This window comes from Polypterus senegalus, chromosome 15 (genome assembly GCF_016835505.1).
Source record: "Polypterus senegalus isolate Bchr_013 chromosome 15, ASM1683550v1, whole genome shotgun sequence".
Taxonomy (NCBI): Eukaryota; Metazoa; Chordata; class Cladistia; order Polypteriformes; family Polypteridae; genus Polypterus; species Polypterus senegalus.
In genome coordinates, this window is record NC_053168.1 from 111,635,255 (window position 1) to 111,652,981 (window position 17,727).

At 36.8% G+C, this 17,727-nt stretch overlaps 1 protein-coding gene across 5 annotated transcripts in view; it reads left to right on the plus strand.

The window, feature by feature from the left end:
* Nucleotides 1-17,362, plus strand: part of epb41l4b (erythrocyte membrane protein band 4.1 like 4B) — a 404,010-nt gene extending 386,648 nt beyond the window's left edge. For 3 of the 5 annotated variants that reach the window (XM_039737615.1, XM_039737617.1, XM_039737619.1), the window contains 4 exons: nucleotides 12,225-12,302; nucleotides 15,191-15,348; nucleotides 15,567-15,569; nucleotides 16,722-17,362. In XM_039737615.1, the coding sequence (XP_039593549.1) occupies nucleotides 12,225-12,302; nucleotides 15,191-15,348; nucleotides 15,567-15,569; nucleotides 16,722-16,791 (309 nt within the window). In that variant the 3' untranslated portion in view covers nucleotides 16,792-17,362. The remainder of the gene's footprint in view (nucleotides 1-12,224; nucleotides 12,303-15,190; nucleotides 15,349-15,566; nucleotides 15,570-16,721) is intronic. The other 2 variants (XM_039737616.1, XM_039737618.1) reach the window with 2 other exon arrangements.
* The last annotated feature ends 365 nt before the right edge of the window (nucleotides 17,363-17,727 follow it).

Genomic DNA, 17,727 nt, shown 5'->3' on the forward strand with positions numbered 1-17,727 from the left:
CTACTGGTAGCATGAGGCGATACCTGGATCCTACAGAGGTTGCACAGGTAGTCCAACTTCTCCAGGATGGCACATCAATATATGCCGTTGGCAGAAGATCTGCTGTGTCTCTCAGCACAGTCTCAAGGAGAAGATTCCAGGAGACAGGTAGTTACACTAGGAGAGCTGGACAGGGCTGTAAAAGGTCCTTAACCCATCAGCAAGACTGGTATCTGCTCCTTTAGGCAAGGAGGAACAGGATGAGCACTACCAGAGCCCTACGAAATGACTTCCAGCAGGCCACTGGTGTGAATGTCTCTGACCAAACAATCAGAAACAGACTTCATGAGACTTCATGGCCTGACGTCTGTGGACCATGGAGATTGATTGACATTTGCCATGGAATACCAGAATTGGCAGGTCCACCACTGGTGACCTGTGCTTTTCACAGATGAGAGCAGGTTTACCCTGAGTGCATGTGACAGACATGAAAGGGTCTGGAGAAGCCGTGGAGAACGTTATGCTGCCTGTAACATCATTCAGCATGACCGGTTTGGTAGTGGGTCAGTGATGTTCTGAGGAGGCATATCCATTGAGGGGTGCACAGACTTCTATAAGCTAGACAATGCCACCTTCACTGTCATTAGGTATCAGGATGAAATCCTTGGACCCATTGTCAGACCCTATGCTGGTGCAGTGTGTCCTGGGTTCCTCATGTGGGAAGAGTATGTAGGCAGTTCCTGAAGGATGAAGGAATTGATGCTATTGACTGCCCCTCACGCTCGCCTGACCAAAATCCAATAGAACACCTCTGGGACATTGTTTCAGTCCATCTAATGCAGCCAGGTTGCACCTCAGACTGTCCAGGAACTCGGTGATGTCCTGGTCCTGATCTGGGAGGAGATCCCCCAAGACACCATCTGTCATCTCATTAGGAACGTCAGGGCATGCAAACAAACACATGGGGGCCATATAAACTACTGAGTATGATTTTAAGTTGCTGCAATGAGATATCGGCAAAATGGACTAGCCTGCCGCATCATTTTTTCATTTTGATTTTCGGGGTGACTTTGAATTCAGCCCTCTGTAGGTTGATAATTTTCATTTCCATCAAACGATGTGGCATCCTTTCATTCCTAACACATTACCCAGTCCATATCAGTATATATGTCCAGCAGGATTTTTCCCATTGAGATCTGATGTGTTCCTTTAATTTTTTTGAGCATATTATATTTGTTTAAAAGATATTTTAACTTACATATAGGAAAGTTTCAAATTTGTATATTACAAAATCCTGTTCATTGTTGTATTTTGAGGCTTTTTGTATTTTTCCTTTGGAACTGCAGCAAATGTCTTGTACCTGCATTTCATCTTTGTGCATTGTGCCTGTTTATCCACCATAAACCATTCTAGATTAGGGAGGAGTTGTGGCTTAAAATGCCAGACTAGTAATCAGAGGAAGAATTTTACAGTTATGTTTATTTAAGTTTCTTAAAGGTAACATTGTAAGGATTGTCAGGTGAACTGTTTATTAACAGCAGAAGAGGAAGACATCCAGAAAAGAGACAGACTAAAGGTAGTAATGTTTTCATTACAATGCAATAAATTAGTTTTCTGAATATGTGGTACACTGCACTTAGAAGTCAAAAGACCAATCCATGCTTGGCACCAGCTGGGCTTATGATGGTGTTTGCCAGAATCACAGAGCTTTGCTACGCAATTCAGTGCAGTTGACCATATACGGTATTTCACATGGGACTTGATCTCACTTTCTTTTTCTCTCTCTTCCTCTCTCCCTTTCTCTCTCTCTCTCTCTCTGTCTGTATATGTGCTGTAAATGTGTTTGTTCTTACTTTGTACTGTGTGGTTGATAGTGAGTATGGCTGTCAGTTCAACAGCTGTCTCCTCTGAAATGTTATAGTATGGTTTTTCTGTGCATCTCGGTGAAACTAATACTGAAGATAAAGATATTTGTGCACTAAACATACTTTAATAACTTGTGTATCTTTCCAGTATATCTAGGGAATTTTGTTTAAGGTGTTGGTAAGGCCAAATCCTATTTTTAAAAGGACAAATATATGCTGATACTCTTAGGCTTAAATATGTTCATTATTTATGCTTTAAGTGTTTTGTAAGCAAGTTGTGAATTCAGGGGAAAAATACCACTTAAAGGGCTTTATGTATTTATTTAAATTTTTATATAGCACCATTTGTGGTGTCTAGCATTCCCAAGCATTTTATGCATGTAGCACAACATTTTACAGTGACAAATATTTTAAGATTTGTAGTGAAGACAAGCTGAGAAGTGCTACTTTGTTGAGCCCAAGGAGGGCAACAGGGACTGAATGAGTTTTTCATACACAGTCATCTTATTCCGAGCCTAACATTTACTGAACTTGTATATTAAATAATCTCTTTTCTTTTTTGTTTTCAAAAATATCACAATATTAAAATTTCATTAAATTTACATCTACATTTCAAATAAATATTTTTGTATAAAGGTTTGCTTTTATACGTTACTACACATATAAAAACGCTGCTAAAAAGAATATTAATCACCCTTTCAAATGCAGGTACTTTAACTATGCAGGAAGTTCAGTTCTTGGAGGTTTCTTTCAGGATTTTTTTTTCTTTTTTCTGAAAGCCTGCAGCACTTGTATCACTCCTTGGCTTGTATCGCTCCTGGAGTCTTAAACCAGAGTACAATGCCTGCTCTACAGTAGTTAAGAAGCGGCCTGTAGTGTTGGTTTTGCATAGTTTTTTTTTTTAAATGTGACAATAAACTGATTTATGATTAATGAAACAATTCAGGCCTTTTCAAATTAAAGCTAGTTAGTCTGTCCAGTGTGATTTGCTGAAGGTTAACTTGCACAAGAAGGTCATGCTAGTCCAGAGTGGCTGTTATTTTCATTTCAAATACTTACTTAATTAGAAACCAATTCTTCTTTTTAGTGCATGTTTATTAAAAAAAATTTTTGCCCAAGACACTGTTAAGATTTTAAATTAAAATTCCTGAAGACAACATGGTAAATGAAGTAAGGATCATTGGTGGGTATAGCAAAGATGAGGACCAGAAAAACAGACAGAAAACAGAATCAGAAACCGCAATACAATCCTAATTAACCTAATTAAGAGAACCAAACTAAAAAGTAATGAAAATTTGCAAAATAAATAAAGCCCAGAACTAAGTTAATCTCAGAAGTGCCTTTCAGCTTCCAGTAACATAATTGAGAGTTGTTTTGGAAAAAGGATCCAATTCATGGGCGCCATAAATGCATGACATTATGTCACATGACTTCAGTTTCGCGCAACAGGCATAGAAACCCTTAAACAGCATGGCTGCTATGGGCCAGCTACAGGTATGTACTATTTGAATAAAGGGAAAAAACATCTAGAATGTTAAAAACAAATGTATTCCAAGAGATCCAAACTCCAGATTACAACACACACATGTAAAAATGTCACCAATCTAGTAAAGCAGTGCTCAGTACTACTCACCAGTACGCAATTTACATTATGTTCTTCAGAATACTGGACTGTGATTTTTCTTCCTGCGTAACAAAACTTCTCACAACCTCTTTGTCCTGTTCTCTACCTGCCCAGTTAAATGGGTTGACCACAGTCCTCTCTCCAACAAAAAGGCTTATAAGCTAGAATTGTATGTTGGCTTCTATATCTACCATTTGTTTTACCCTCTCCTTGTAACTGTCTAGTTATTTCTGTTAGTGGCAAGTAAACTAGATACAAGATACATCTCTCATAATGTTGACCTGGCTGTAAAAGGACAAGAGAATAAGATCCAAGCCAGAAGACATTACATCATTTCAAAATAAAAATCGGTTGAATTATCTGAAACACATATATATGGGTAGAGAGCATCCTCTACAGCTATTACCATTCCTTGCAATGCCATTATTCAAATGCCAGTTGATGGAGCAGCTGATCATGTTATTATCAGTGTAGATAAGTGACATGACTGATTAAAACCGCAAATGCTGTATTATTGCTGTCATAACATTTAGGTCATTACAAAAGACAAAAAGTTGGGGTTGTATTGTGTGCAGCAATGTGACTTTATTGGAAGCTCTGGAATTTACTGAGTGGAATGAGTGTTTGATATCCTAACTTCAGCAATTATAATGCTTTATAGAAAGGTTTAAGGTTCCAAACTTGGGTTTTGTCTCAGAACGTCCAGTTAGAAAATGCATGCAATGAAACTGATAGTCAAGTAGCCTGGTTTAGGTGAGTGTGTCCTGTGGTGGACTGATAATCCATCCATAAATGATGTCTCTCTTGATACTGCTGTTGTTGGGAAAGACGTCAGTCTGCCTGTGATCCGGTACAAGAAGAAGTTTAGAAAATGAGTAGTAGACACTGAAAGTGTGTAGCAGAATAAATTAATGAGGTACAAGTTGCATTTTTAATCAAGCAAAGAAGTCAAGTTTGGCTGCTAGAAATTTGACAAATACCATTTAAATAGTCTTTGTGGGCAGATAATCCATCCAAGATAATTCTGATAATAGTTTTTAGGAGTATTTGAAATTCTAAACACCACTGATAGTATATATTAAACTTCACTTAATACAGTAAATGTATACGTGTGTCTTAATGTTTTATCATGGTTTTAAAATCAAACCACCACAGCGGCCATTTGAGGACAGCTGTGCCAACTGAACTACCAATCACCCACGCAACACTTACCCCTACACCCTTGAGTCAAAAGAAAATAATCATGTAGTCACATAGTGGTTACTTAAATATAAAATAAACTCAATTATGTGACAGTCCTTGTTCAGTTCCTACATCATCACCACAATCCAAAGTGACTTTTTCCATCAGTGTTATGCTTTTTTTCTTTCTTTTACTAATGTCTATGGGTATACAGTATTCCCTTTTGGACTTTGAGAGTTTCTTATTTTAACGTTATTATATAGTAGCAACCTTGCACTTGACTGGCAGTCTGTCCTGTTTTGCACTCAGTTCTGCAGAAATAGACTCCAGTCCTCTGTGACCTAAAACTATATTAATTGAACTTGAAACTAAATGGACAGATTAACTAAGTACTGCATGCAGCTATTATATACTTTATGTGGATTTGTGATTATTAAGGAACACAGAGCAAATTTAACAGTGCCAAAGTAAGAAAAAAAGTAACATGCCATAATGAAAAGGAATCTTCACACACACAATGTAGGAAAAAACTTGGATGCAGTGCCTGTGCATTGATATTCAAGCTAATGTATGCATCCTTAGTATGTAGGATGAAAGTCAGAGAATCATAAGAGAAAAATCCTTGCAGATTTCAAAACATCACACTCAGTGATCAGGTTTGGGATTCAAACTCTGGGTACTGGATACGTGAGGCAGATGTGCTATCCAAAATGTCATCAAACAGAAAATTGGTAGAATTTCCATCTAAGAATCTCATAGGATCAGATATGCAACCTTACTATTTGAGAATGCATACCCTGCTTATCTAAACCTTTTGGTTCAAGTGTACCACATATTTGAAAGGAAATTCTCCAGCCATGTGAACCATTTTGAGTGCTGAGCTGACACTGTCACAAATTTAAGACAGTAGACAGAATGAGGGGAAAAAAATGATGAGATGAGTCATCCATAGTATTAGTTGGCATTCCCTTGGATAAATATGCCAGTGGTAGAGGAGCCAATACAGATGGTAACCTGTCAAGGTTGCATAAAAATTCCTACTGCAGCAACAGCAAGCAAGCTACCTGAAAGAGTGATATAAAAGAGCAATAATTCATCAGCGGGCACTGCAGCGGCCCAGCACGCTGCAGTTATGAAATAAGCCAAACTTAATAATTGTGTCTTTGTGATGACACTTTAATGCAACATGCTGTATCATAATTTCTGAGTAATTTAACATACAGACGAGCTGCATATAATTACAGTTTGTAGTTTGACAATATAAAGAACATGATTAAATAGTAGATCCATCTATTTCATGAACCTGTTTCTGGAAACCCCTTACTATTGCATCCGTTGGTGGGGTCAGCCTCCCCACAAACCCGCCCCCTTTAAATTCCCCTTGTGGCTGTACAAAATGTTGTATGATCATCAAACTGCCACAATGATATAATACGCTGCCAAAAATGTTTGTAGGAAATGTAGTATTAATTAAAATGTTAGAAGTCTTAAAAATGTTAATGTGCCTTTTTTTAGTTGCTGTCTTCAGCGTCAGTGTTGAGCACAAGCACTCTTTAAACCAGCCTTATTTCAAGAAAAAGTCAGAAGGCATGAAAAGTTTAAATAAAAAAAGCAATGCAAATCTTTTATTTTAAGTAATGCAGGTATTTTTATTTCAATATAAGTATTGCATTATGTTACTCATTACTTTAATCTGACTATGTAACAACAAGTTACTTTTAATGTGTTGCCCCCAACACTGCTAACACAACTAGGTGGCAGAAATATACAAACAGAATTTATTGTACCTTTCTTATACAGTTTCAATTACTAGAAGCAATCTATATACATAAACCTGCTGCTTGGCTCGCTGGCCAATCACGTCCGCTGTTACCCAAATGCCTTCCATCATTTCATGTGACTAGCAATTTCAAAGTGTACGGTTTCAAACCATGTGACTAGTAACAGCTGCTGTTGGTCTAACAGTTTGAAACCGCATGTTGTCAAATTGCTGGTCGCAATCCTGATCACACATGCTTTCTACATGGATTGGTACATGTGAAATGGTGGGAATTTTTTGAAAAAAAAAAAGGAAGGCACGTAGATGCACCCCTCATCCCCCCCGGCTCAGTGCTATCATGATGATATTCAGGTTTTTTCAGTTAAAAGTTTATAACATGGTATTTGCCATCTTGAGTTTTTTTATTTCTTTTTTTTTCTGTGTAACTGCCACCATCATATTACTCTAAACTGTCAAAATTAAACATGAACAAAACATATGCTTGAAAGTCCAATAATTGCTTTAAAACAGTTGGCATATTTAATGAGAACCATATTTTTAGTAAACACAGTACAATGTTCTTTATTGTAGTTTAGGGTGATTTTTTTTTAATGAACCTGGGTTCTGTTTCGAATGGACTACAATTTTCCCCATAAAAGTAGGAGTAGTCTCATTCAGTATCCAGGATTCTCTACCCTTTAAATGGAATTCCCGGAACAACTTATGTTCAATTATGATTTCTACGTTCATATATGGTTCTTTGTGACCTTATGCTGAATCTTTTTAATCTTCTAGCTTATGAAGTAAAAAATGCTTTAATAGTCAAAGTATAATAAATTTCTTGCTGGGTTGGTTTGATCATTACATATTCTGTTTGTCTTATTAAATTGAACCTTTTTTTACATATCTAATTAATTCAAAGAAGCAAGTCTAATTTATAGATTGGATAGTTAAAATTTTATGCATCTGTCTCATGAAAGTTTTCATTGTATTTATGCAGGATATGACGCCTAATAATAATAATGAAACAAGCAAAATGCACACACATTTAAGGTCCTCTCTTTCTAAACTGTACTCTGCTTTATCTTAGAGGCTCTGTTTTGCCCACATTCGTTCAGGTAATTGACAAAATCAAGATATACTTTAAAGGTTTTTAAATAATTCTGAACCCATGTTCCTACATAGTGTGTTTGGTGAGATAATAAAACAAACTCTGTCCCATCATGTTTAAGGTTATGTTTTAAAATTCTCATGTTGGCTTTGAGAGGATGATTGTGAGAGTATGAACTTAAGTGACAAAAACTACTAGGCTTGATGATGTTTAATGAGAAAATTGTCTAAGCCGATGTAGACTTGGAATTCAGAGGGATGGATTCATTAACTAGTAGATTAAGTCCATGTGGAAAAAAGACAAATAGGCATGAGCAGAAAGTTTCATCAAGAACAGTTTATCATTTTGTGGGTTAAAAGATACAAAAAACCAAGTAGTCAGATGGTCGTTCCCAAGTTGAATTCTTATGGGACATTCTAAAGAAACACCTGAACAGAGTTTTCCACACCACAGGGAATTTCTCATGATCAATGGTGTTGCATTTCATAACACTGTTCAAGGCATACTGTTAACTGTTGCTGTTGTTTATGGTGCTCAAAAACCTATTTAAATAATAAAGGTAGGATTTTTTTTATTTTGTTAGTTACATATACATTATATCTCTCATGCCATTTCCTTCAGAAAATAAGCTTACACGCCTATTGTCTATTCATCTATATCAGTGCTTCTCCAATAGTGGGGCGGGCCCCCCAGGGGGGGCGCATTTAACCTCGGGGAACATGCTTTTTTATTTTTCTTTTAAATTTTTTTTGAATTTAGAATGCACTTTAAATCTTTTCTGTTACATCTAATAAAGCTATTCTTTGTTGTAAATTGGTCCATATTTCTTTCTTTTTTTATTCTCTTATACGTTAATAAGGATACAGTGTTATGCAGAGGTGTACTTATAACAATTTTATAGACGAATGATACTATTTATAGTCGCGGGGGGCGCGCGAGATGTTTTCTTTTTCTTGGGGGCGCTGGGGGCATGACAGAAAATAATTGAGAAGCACTGATCTATATTAATTACTAGCTAGTTCGACATACCCTTGCCACAACCTAAACTGGCAGCACTATGTATGAGGTAGGGGATTAGGCCTAGATTCTGTATACAAAAACTTCTTCTAAATAAATCTGCAGTTTGCATCCTAATCTAGGAAGAATTTGCAATTCTACACTCAGTTGAATTGCACTCCTCATGGTCCATGTTTATGGATGACATAACAGGAAAAATATGGGAACACTGAAACAAACTTATTATTATGATCTAATTAAACTGATGAGCTGTAAATGTTAATTTACTTTTTTTGTACAAAAATGTGTATCTTTGTCATTTAATAAACATTTCTACATAATCAGTTGTCAAAGGCTAAATTATTATCCCCTTTCTCCCTCAAAACTGAGCTTCCAAACAAAAATCATAGCTCAGTCATAAATGAGGTGTGTTCAGATGTTGTTCAAATACTTGTATTAACAATCCTTTTTGAAGTGAAAAGGTCATTTTATATCACTTACACGTGTGCCCTTACATAAGAACTATTTTTGTTGTTGAATTAATGGCAAGGATAGCAGCATAAAATAGACATTAAATATAATTTAGTTGGCAGGCATTTAAAATAATAAAAATATATGACTACAAAAATATGTATAGCTACCTGCTTTCTGAAGTTTCCCCGAATTCAGTAATCAAACCTTCAGCCTATAAAAATGGCATGGTGTAAATTATCAGGGTAACCTTAAATGGAACCACACACTACCTAAAGAACACCTAATCAAGGCCTCACCCCATTGTTTCCTATAAGTATTCTATAGCCACAGCTCTGCTGACCACTGTCTGGCTTCTTACTCTTTATTTATTAAGAACATCTCCTTCACCTGACCTTCTGACACCTGTCTGAGTCACATGCGTCCAGCAAGTGGCAGTTAAGCCAATTAAGGTCCCCTTAATCATGATATGACATTATAAGATATGGAGTAAGATGATCCGCTGTAGCGACCCCTAATGGGAGCAGCCGAAAGAAGAATAAGAATCATTACATGACCTCTTTGGTTCTGTCTCTCTGGATGCTGTTTCCCAGAATTCTTTAGGAAATGTACATCTTTGCTGTAGTCTTTTGAATATTGCTCTGTATACTATATTAGCCAACACAGTTGTGTTCATACCTTTATCATGAATGCATCTTCCTGAATGATTTGCAGGAAAGTGGACCTTTCCCAGGTAGGCTTTCCCTTCTCTGTATCTTATAGATGATTTAACCTACCCTTTTTTAAAATTACAAATAGTATACATGATTGGTTTCTCTGTTGATTCTCACCTTGATATAAATTAGAAATATATTTCTGGGATAAAATTAAAGCAATGAATGTGAAAATTGTGAACCAGCAGAAATATGAGAATGAGCTCCTGAGCACCCTGTGGATAACTGGGGGCATTTATCATCAGGGGTAAGTCAATACAACTACTATCTAAATTTACATCTGTTGTGGAAAAAACTTTCCTCTATTTTTAGAGAAGTCATTCACGGTGACCAGATGAAAATGTAGAATGATTCTTCATTTGTACATTGACGTGCACAAATGTCTCAGTCCATGGATTGAGCAATCAAGAGGTTCTCTGGTCACTATTGAAACATCCATGGGTCGCATCCTCTTCCACTGAGTGCGGAGCTTCAGGAGAGACGCACGTGGGGTGTTGCGGGAGGAAGGGGACACACACCTAGCCAGATCAGCCGAATCAACCCTAGCAAGCAATCAACAAAGCAATTCATTCCCTTTTCTACTTTCCTATTACCATTACCTTATCTAATACATCACATCATTTGGCTCTTAATATGCAGAATTTTACTACAGCCACCAGTAACTTTGTATACATGTCGAATCTTCCATTATTCTAAACAGTGCTTCATTAACATGGGAGTCCTATGGGTTTTGCCACTGATCTCATCACCGCTTCATAATAGGAGTGTTTGGGCTTTCTCACTAGTTTTTTCTTGCTTTTTAAGGGGGTATTTATGACTTCATTTTAACTTTATTAATTACTTTGATGGTTCCTCTTAAAATGAGGCAACCTTCGCATGCTCAAGCTTTAAGCCGTGTTTAGTTAACTCATTAGTTACCTTCAGTCCTATTTCTTATGCTTTGAATAATCCATTGTTACAACTTCATTTAAGTATATTCTTGTATTACGTTGTAAAAATCATCAAGTGTTGATTAAAAATATTTGAATAAAATTGTGTACATCCTTTAAATGGAGTCTTCTGGTAGGTGTAACACATTCACTTTTGAAAAATGCATAAAGGGACAGTTTCATCAGAACAAGCCCATGTATGTTTTGTTGCCCTCACAGTGTGTCTGACTTCCCATTCATATCTGAATTTTACTCAACTGAGAGAATAGTCCTGGGAGGCTCCTAATGATGTTTTTCTGGTGGCAAGTGCTCAGCTGCCACTGCTTCATATTAGCTACACTGTTGAGTAGTGTCACCACAAAATGTTGTGATTCTTGTGTCTCCTCCTCCAGTCATCATTGTAACACATATGCCCCTTAGCTTCTGCAAGTCTTAAAAGGAATGTGCAATTTCTGAATGTTTTAGAAGATCAATTCTATCTATCTATCTGTTCAAGATCCATCACTTCATCTTGGAAGGTGTCCCATTGTGCTGCTCCTATGCGCCAGACATTCCATTCCAATAGCAGAAGACCACTTGTATTGTCTATATTAGTTGATAACACTTGTTAAGTCTATCATTTGTTTTCTGATCACAGTCAGTTAGCAGTGCTATTGGTTAAAGTAAGTTTAACTGTGAAAGGAGAGACAGTGGAGGATATTGGCCTGCCATTCTTCCTGCCAGAATGCTAAAAGGGCTGCAGCAGGGAGTACTTGTATTGCAAGCAGATGTATAAAGGGGTTTCTCTGCTATAAACAGGCGTACTTGATTGGGGATTGTACTTTATGTAATTTTTAGTTGATGTGATATTGCATTTGGCTTCTACATTCATTGCATTTTCAGTTTTTTTAATTATTATTTTTTTTTTTACATTTCCTGGGAAAAGCATCTTACAATTTAACTTGGAGCCACTGTGGCTCCTCATGTCTTATTTCTGAAAACAGTACAGAGCATTAACTCAAGGAAATCATTGTGGATTCCTAGCACAATTTACCTGGGCATTTATGACCTGCCATTTGTCATGGCTAGGTATGGAGGAGTTCCTGAGAAGAGTGTTAGAGACCCATGTTTGAGACACTGCAGCCATTCAGGATTTAAAGTGTTACTATGTAATTTCACATGATAATCAGTTTTCTGTATAACATAAAGCTGTGCTAAATGTAAAATGACATTAATCAGCAACAGGAAAACTTATGCAATTCAAGGAACCAATGACAAGTTGCAGCCATGTGATCTAAAGCGTGCCTTTAACAGCCATTTTTATATGTTGTGTGTTTCAACATCTCTTATGAGACAACCAAATGTGAAATTTTAAATCTGCTAAAAGTTGGGCAGAGAGCATCGTAGCCAACATATGTATGAGAAAAAGAAATGTCCTGTCTGGGTTATGAGCTACCAGAGAAGTATTGTCAAAGATTTTGAGGTGAGCCTGATGTTTGACAATTCTTGACCCACTCTTGAATTAACAGTTTACTTAACCCTTAAGCGGCTACAGTACTGAGTGATTCTTTTTTTTTTTTTGTTTGCTTTTTTTTTTTTGTTTTAAATCCCTTTAGATAAAAAAAGTACCTTCAGACCAAGCCGATCCCTTTCTCGATCCATTTACACCTGTGCCACAATTTCTGTTCAGCAAGGTAATGTGTCTAAATGTCATGGTCATTTGTGTACCCTTTTTCCAGTTTCTGGAAGTAAATTTTAGTTGCACAAAATGGCAGACTCAAGGTGCTAATGTTTCATTGCCTGTTAAGATCACTCATCCTCAGTTTAAGTTCTTGATTTCTCCCTTTGGCACTCTTTTTGTTAAGTTGGTGATAGAAATGCTATATCCAGACTGCTTTCAAATAATTGCATTAATAACTTCAAGGATAGCATACTGGGACTCTGCCATAGGGTTCAGGGAATCTTTCCTGGGCAGTTGACATGTTTTATCAGTTAGGCTCACAACCCTCATCTGTGAAGCATGTCTCATTACTTTTCATTTGTTAGAAAAGGACCACCTATTACACAAAATCTGTGTTCAGACTATCTGACATGTTGATTATTTGGCCTGCAGGCACATTTACCGGGGAGATTGGGCTTCTGATTTATTCTCTGTACCTAGGAGCCATTTTGGGCTGTTAGAGATTTATTATTATTATTATTATGCCTTATATTTTTGTAGTAACTCAACTTATTTTTTTGGGGTTACATGCGAACAAAAAAGTTCTGTAAGGTATATAGCAGTGGATTTATTTAAAGCCAATGGTTGTTGGATGTTTGTCTAAAGAAACAAAACACATCCACTCTGAGAGATCATTGTGTCTTCTAGTGTTTGCCTTCATATTCTTAGTTGCTTTATGTTAACTAATAATGTAATCAGTTTTTCATGCTTTATTGGATATCAAGTCACAGGTTTGGAATAATTTAAGCATGTGTTATTACCATGAAAAAAGAAGCTAGTTTACACAATAGGTGTGTATTTTAATGTTAGCTTTCATGTAATATATTTAAGGTCAAATTTGTAGAGAATTGTCAAGTAAACCAAGGATCCACACAAAATATGAGGTAAGCTTCAATATTCCTCTATAGTTGCACTCTATATGATATGAGAATAGAACCAGCATTTGTCTGATGACTTGTTTTATTGCTTTCTCCACTGGCAAGAAATAGAATCTTTGTTTCAAATTATATCCTTAATGACCTTTTGATTGCTGCAGATATCTAAGTTCATTCATCAGTTAGCTACTAACGTCCATTTAAGAACTAAGTCGATTGAGAACTGACAGAGTGGCTCATGTTTGACCTACATCCTTTAGATAATATGGTGCCACATTAAATGTCCACATGAGCCCTAAAATAAGTTTTCTTAAAATAGCTACTGGTTTGAAAAAGTGCAGAAGTCTACATTAATAAAACTATGGTATGATGATGCAAGTTTATGTGGACAGCAGCATTGATAAACTAATTAAAACACAATTGGCAAATCTAAACTGCAGCTCACGATGTTTGTTGCTTTCCCAACAGTCTACCAAAATGAGAAGTTCCCTATCAGGTTTTCTGTGGCTTACAGTCGAACAACTGTCTTTCCTGCTGTGTTGCCACACTGAAAATGTCAGATTATCATAATGGATTCTCACAATTATACATTATCCACATATGTAACATGCAGTGCCAAAGAGTGACTAAATACAGTTGATAATAAGTTGATTTTATAAATACAACATGTCTGTTTTAGCTATACTGTCAAGTGGGAGCAGTTTAATGGCGCTGGCATAACCAACAGCTGGTAGTTTATTTTCCATCTGAATTTTATTTCTACATGCTGAATATGACCCTCTTGCCATTCCACCCAGACTTTCTAGTAATGCATCTCAATGTCTATAATCTTTAAAATCGAAAAATATTTCAAAGCACATATGCATCTCAGGAATATTTTCTTTTGTCTCCCAACTTCAACATTGTACCTGAGCTACTGAAGGGCACCAGGACTACATGTAATTGGCCATTAAAGAGGATGGGCTCTGTTTGTGAAGCCCTGTTAAGTTAAACTTTACCTTAAGTTAAGGTTCACTTTTACTTTTACATGAAAACCTTCAAACATTTTCCAGATATTTTATCTTTTGAATAGCACACTGACATGTTGCCACAGCTAGAATGAGATAATACTGGTAAGGTTTCTCATGTTTGGAAGGGGCATAAATAAAAATAAATAAAAAATTGTGCTGAATATATTTGTGAGAGAGATTAATTTGTTTAAATTTCTTTTGTGATCAGTATGACAAATATTTTAACCAACTATAATTTCCTCTAGTAGTTCTGGAACTGAAGCCATATTATATCTTTGGAGGAATGAAAACAAGCATCTTAACCAATCAAGCTAAAGACAGATTTGCCCATGTTGGCTGCTAATGCTCATGTCTTTGTCTTTAAAAAGAGAATGCACCCTCCCAGTATCATAAATGAGAACAACTTCTAGGTTCTCAGAGCTGAAATGCACAAGTATATGTTAAGATGTTGGCAGGTATTTTTCAAGGGCACCTCTATGTACCTTTCTAAACTCAAGATATATTAGAAATATTGGTTTATTGTCCTGCTGGAATGCCGGTGCTGCCTTCTCTCCAGACTTAAGCCCATAGAGCACAACAACCAGAGACTGACCCCTCTGCCTGCAGTTCTGGGATGTTATTCTATTTCTATAGATTCAGATGCTCATTGGCTTACTAGAGGCAACTGTCAGGAGTCGCTGCAAGAGGAGGTCACACAAGATACCTCTTGTTAATCTTCAATGAATCATTGTTTTCCTGTGTTTTTTTTCTTGTTATGCAGATGTGTGTCCTTATTATTCTCTTTTGTTTGTTGTTATTGCTTGCAAGAATTTTGGTGATTCTCAGGTTTATATAACAGGAGATTCTAAAGTTAAACAAAAAAACAAACTAATTTTAAATAAAGAAGGCAGAGGATCTCTCATAAGCAGGATTGAACTGTTTATTAAGAGTACCCCCTACCACCATCATTACTTAATATGTAACATGTTTGTTTTTAGGTAGAGATGCCTGTCATAGACACACGCCTGCAGTGCTGTGGACACCCATCATCTCCTGCTAAGCCAATGCAGCTAACCCATAGCTACACCAAAAGACCTCAGATCGATGTCATGCCCATCCCTCACCCATCAGCAAGACACACCACTCTGGTTGACAGGTACTGCCTTTCAGACTGTCCTGCCAACTCTTGTCTATGTTTTGCATTGTGAGTTTGTGTTGCCTCTCAGATGTGCTTAATCTTTGACTGGCACATCCACAAATGTTTCTCCTGCAGTGTTTGTTTTAAATCTCAATATTTCTCCTGTTTTGATATATTTAAATTAGAGCTCTGTTTTTCATTTCCTCTTATATGGCTGCCTGGCTGATTCTTATCAGAAGGTAAAATGGAAATTTTTTTATGTTCTTTTTTATAAGGGAAAATATTTGTATATGTTTTTGTTCCTACTCTTTCGTTATTGTAACTGGCTTGTCAATATGCTGCACTTCCTATGTTCAGTATACTGGTGCTTTAGCAAGCTGTTCCTTCAGTCTTTCTCTCTGTCTACTCAGACACCATTCACTTTTTTCATTTTTCTCATGAATGCACAAAAAGTGACTTTCTTGGTCCACCTAATTGTAACTGCTGACCCATGGACCCCTATGAAAGTTTTTTAATGCATTGTTTAATTTTATTCCACAAGTGAACCAGTGACAGTGACTTGTTGTGAATGTAATGCGTGTAAACATTTAATTTAACTTTTCACAGGTCCTGTACCATTTATTGCCAGTATAATAATACATCCTTCAAACATCTTCTAACCTTTGGAGACCTAAGGCTGGTCAGTCACCTCATTACAAAAAGAAAAACAAATAGTTATGCCCACATCCACCCAAGGAGCCAGGAAAATGAAAGAACAGACCCAGCTACATCACTTTGATCATGACTAGTTAATTTGTATATGCCATACAATGACAGCCTAGCCATATACAGGAAATTGGATAACATTCCAAGTTAATTTCATAGTCATACTGACCAAATTTTGTATATGGGGCATGTAACACCTGAATTCTCTGCACTTTTATGGACCAAGAGTCCAGTCACACATTAGCGTGGAGGCAATATGGCTGTGCTTGGATTTGCTAATATATTTAAGAGGAATTGTTGCCTAACTGCACTTCGAAGGTCACAAAAGAATTTTTTACTAGCTTCATTTTAAACAGAGCAGTTAGAAAAATAAAATGATAAAACAATCAGATTTCAGCTTATACTAGAAAGGGAAGCTGTATCCAGCTCCATCTCTCAGCTGTGGTCATGTGGCCAGAGTGGGTGGGTAGATTCATTTTAAGAATGCCCCGCAGGCAGTGCTTATGTCATGGGTCAACTAGATCATTTTTCCAGGCTTTTCACAGTAAACATGTTGTCAAAGTTTTAGTGCAGCATCTGATGTAATATTTGTTTTGGAGGTGGGGAATTAGCTGCTTTTTTACTAGCAGTTATGGCAACAAGATCAGGGAAGTGCCTGCCTAACCTCTGCCTTCTTACACTTGCAGTGCGGAGGCCTTGAGACGAGAGCTTGATCGAGAAAAACTCATGAAAAGACTGCTGATGACCGAGCTGTGAAGGCTCAGCTTTGGGCAGACACCGCAAACATGGATTTCCTTCGTGCCTTCAGCCTGTTTACATTCCTCAGCCTGTGTCTCAAAGAGCCTGACCAGAATATTCGAGTCTGACCCATCGTGTCGTGGTGTCTTTGTGTCACCATCGGTCCTTGTGCGTGCGTGCATGTATGTATGCTGCTCAAACTGACTGCAGTCACATCGCCTTTTGTGTCATTGTTTGCTTTTAACAATGTAAAATCCCTCTTTTTATCTCTATGCATAGGCCAAATGTTTTACTTATTTTCACAAAAAAACTTGAATGCAAAGAAGCCCTTTGTTTGACATGAGCTGTCAGTTTCCGTGAAATCTCATAATCACAAGGTAGTCTTGTTTTACCTTAGAGCATGGTTTTATTTTTTTGGCTTAGGTCACCATTTCTGCTTCTTGTTGTGCCATGAATTGAAGTTTTGTCTCATTATTTATCAGAATGATTTTAGAATAATTGAAAAGTAAGTTAAAATGAATAGAATTTGCGTGATGGGGAGCTCCAAAGTCACACATTATTTAAGCAGTCTTATATATTTGTCATTTTTTATTCTTTTTTTTTTTTTTAGTCTAAGGAATCACCTGAATGAGAGTCTGAGGTTTTTTCTTCTTTCTTGATAAATTGAACCTTTTTCTAGTGATTGAAAATGTTCTATTCATTTTTCAGAACTGCTTTCTGCAGCACAGATTTGCAGAGAGCCCAAGCCTATGTTGACAGCAACCAGTACTGAAGGAGGGTGCCAGTCCTCCATAGGTCCCACTCACACATATCAATACCAAACCAATCTAGAGGTGACCAAGTCTGTCTAATGGTGAATCCTTGAAGAGAAGAAGAAAACTAGGGTCCTTAAAATAAGAGAAAAGGAGTAAGAAAGAAGTAATTAGATGATGTGATATGTGTTATGTTCTTGAC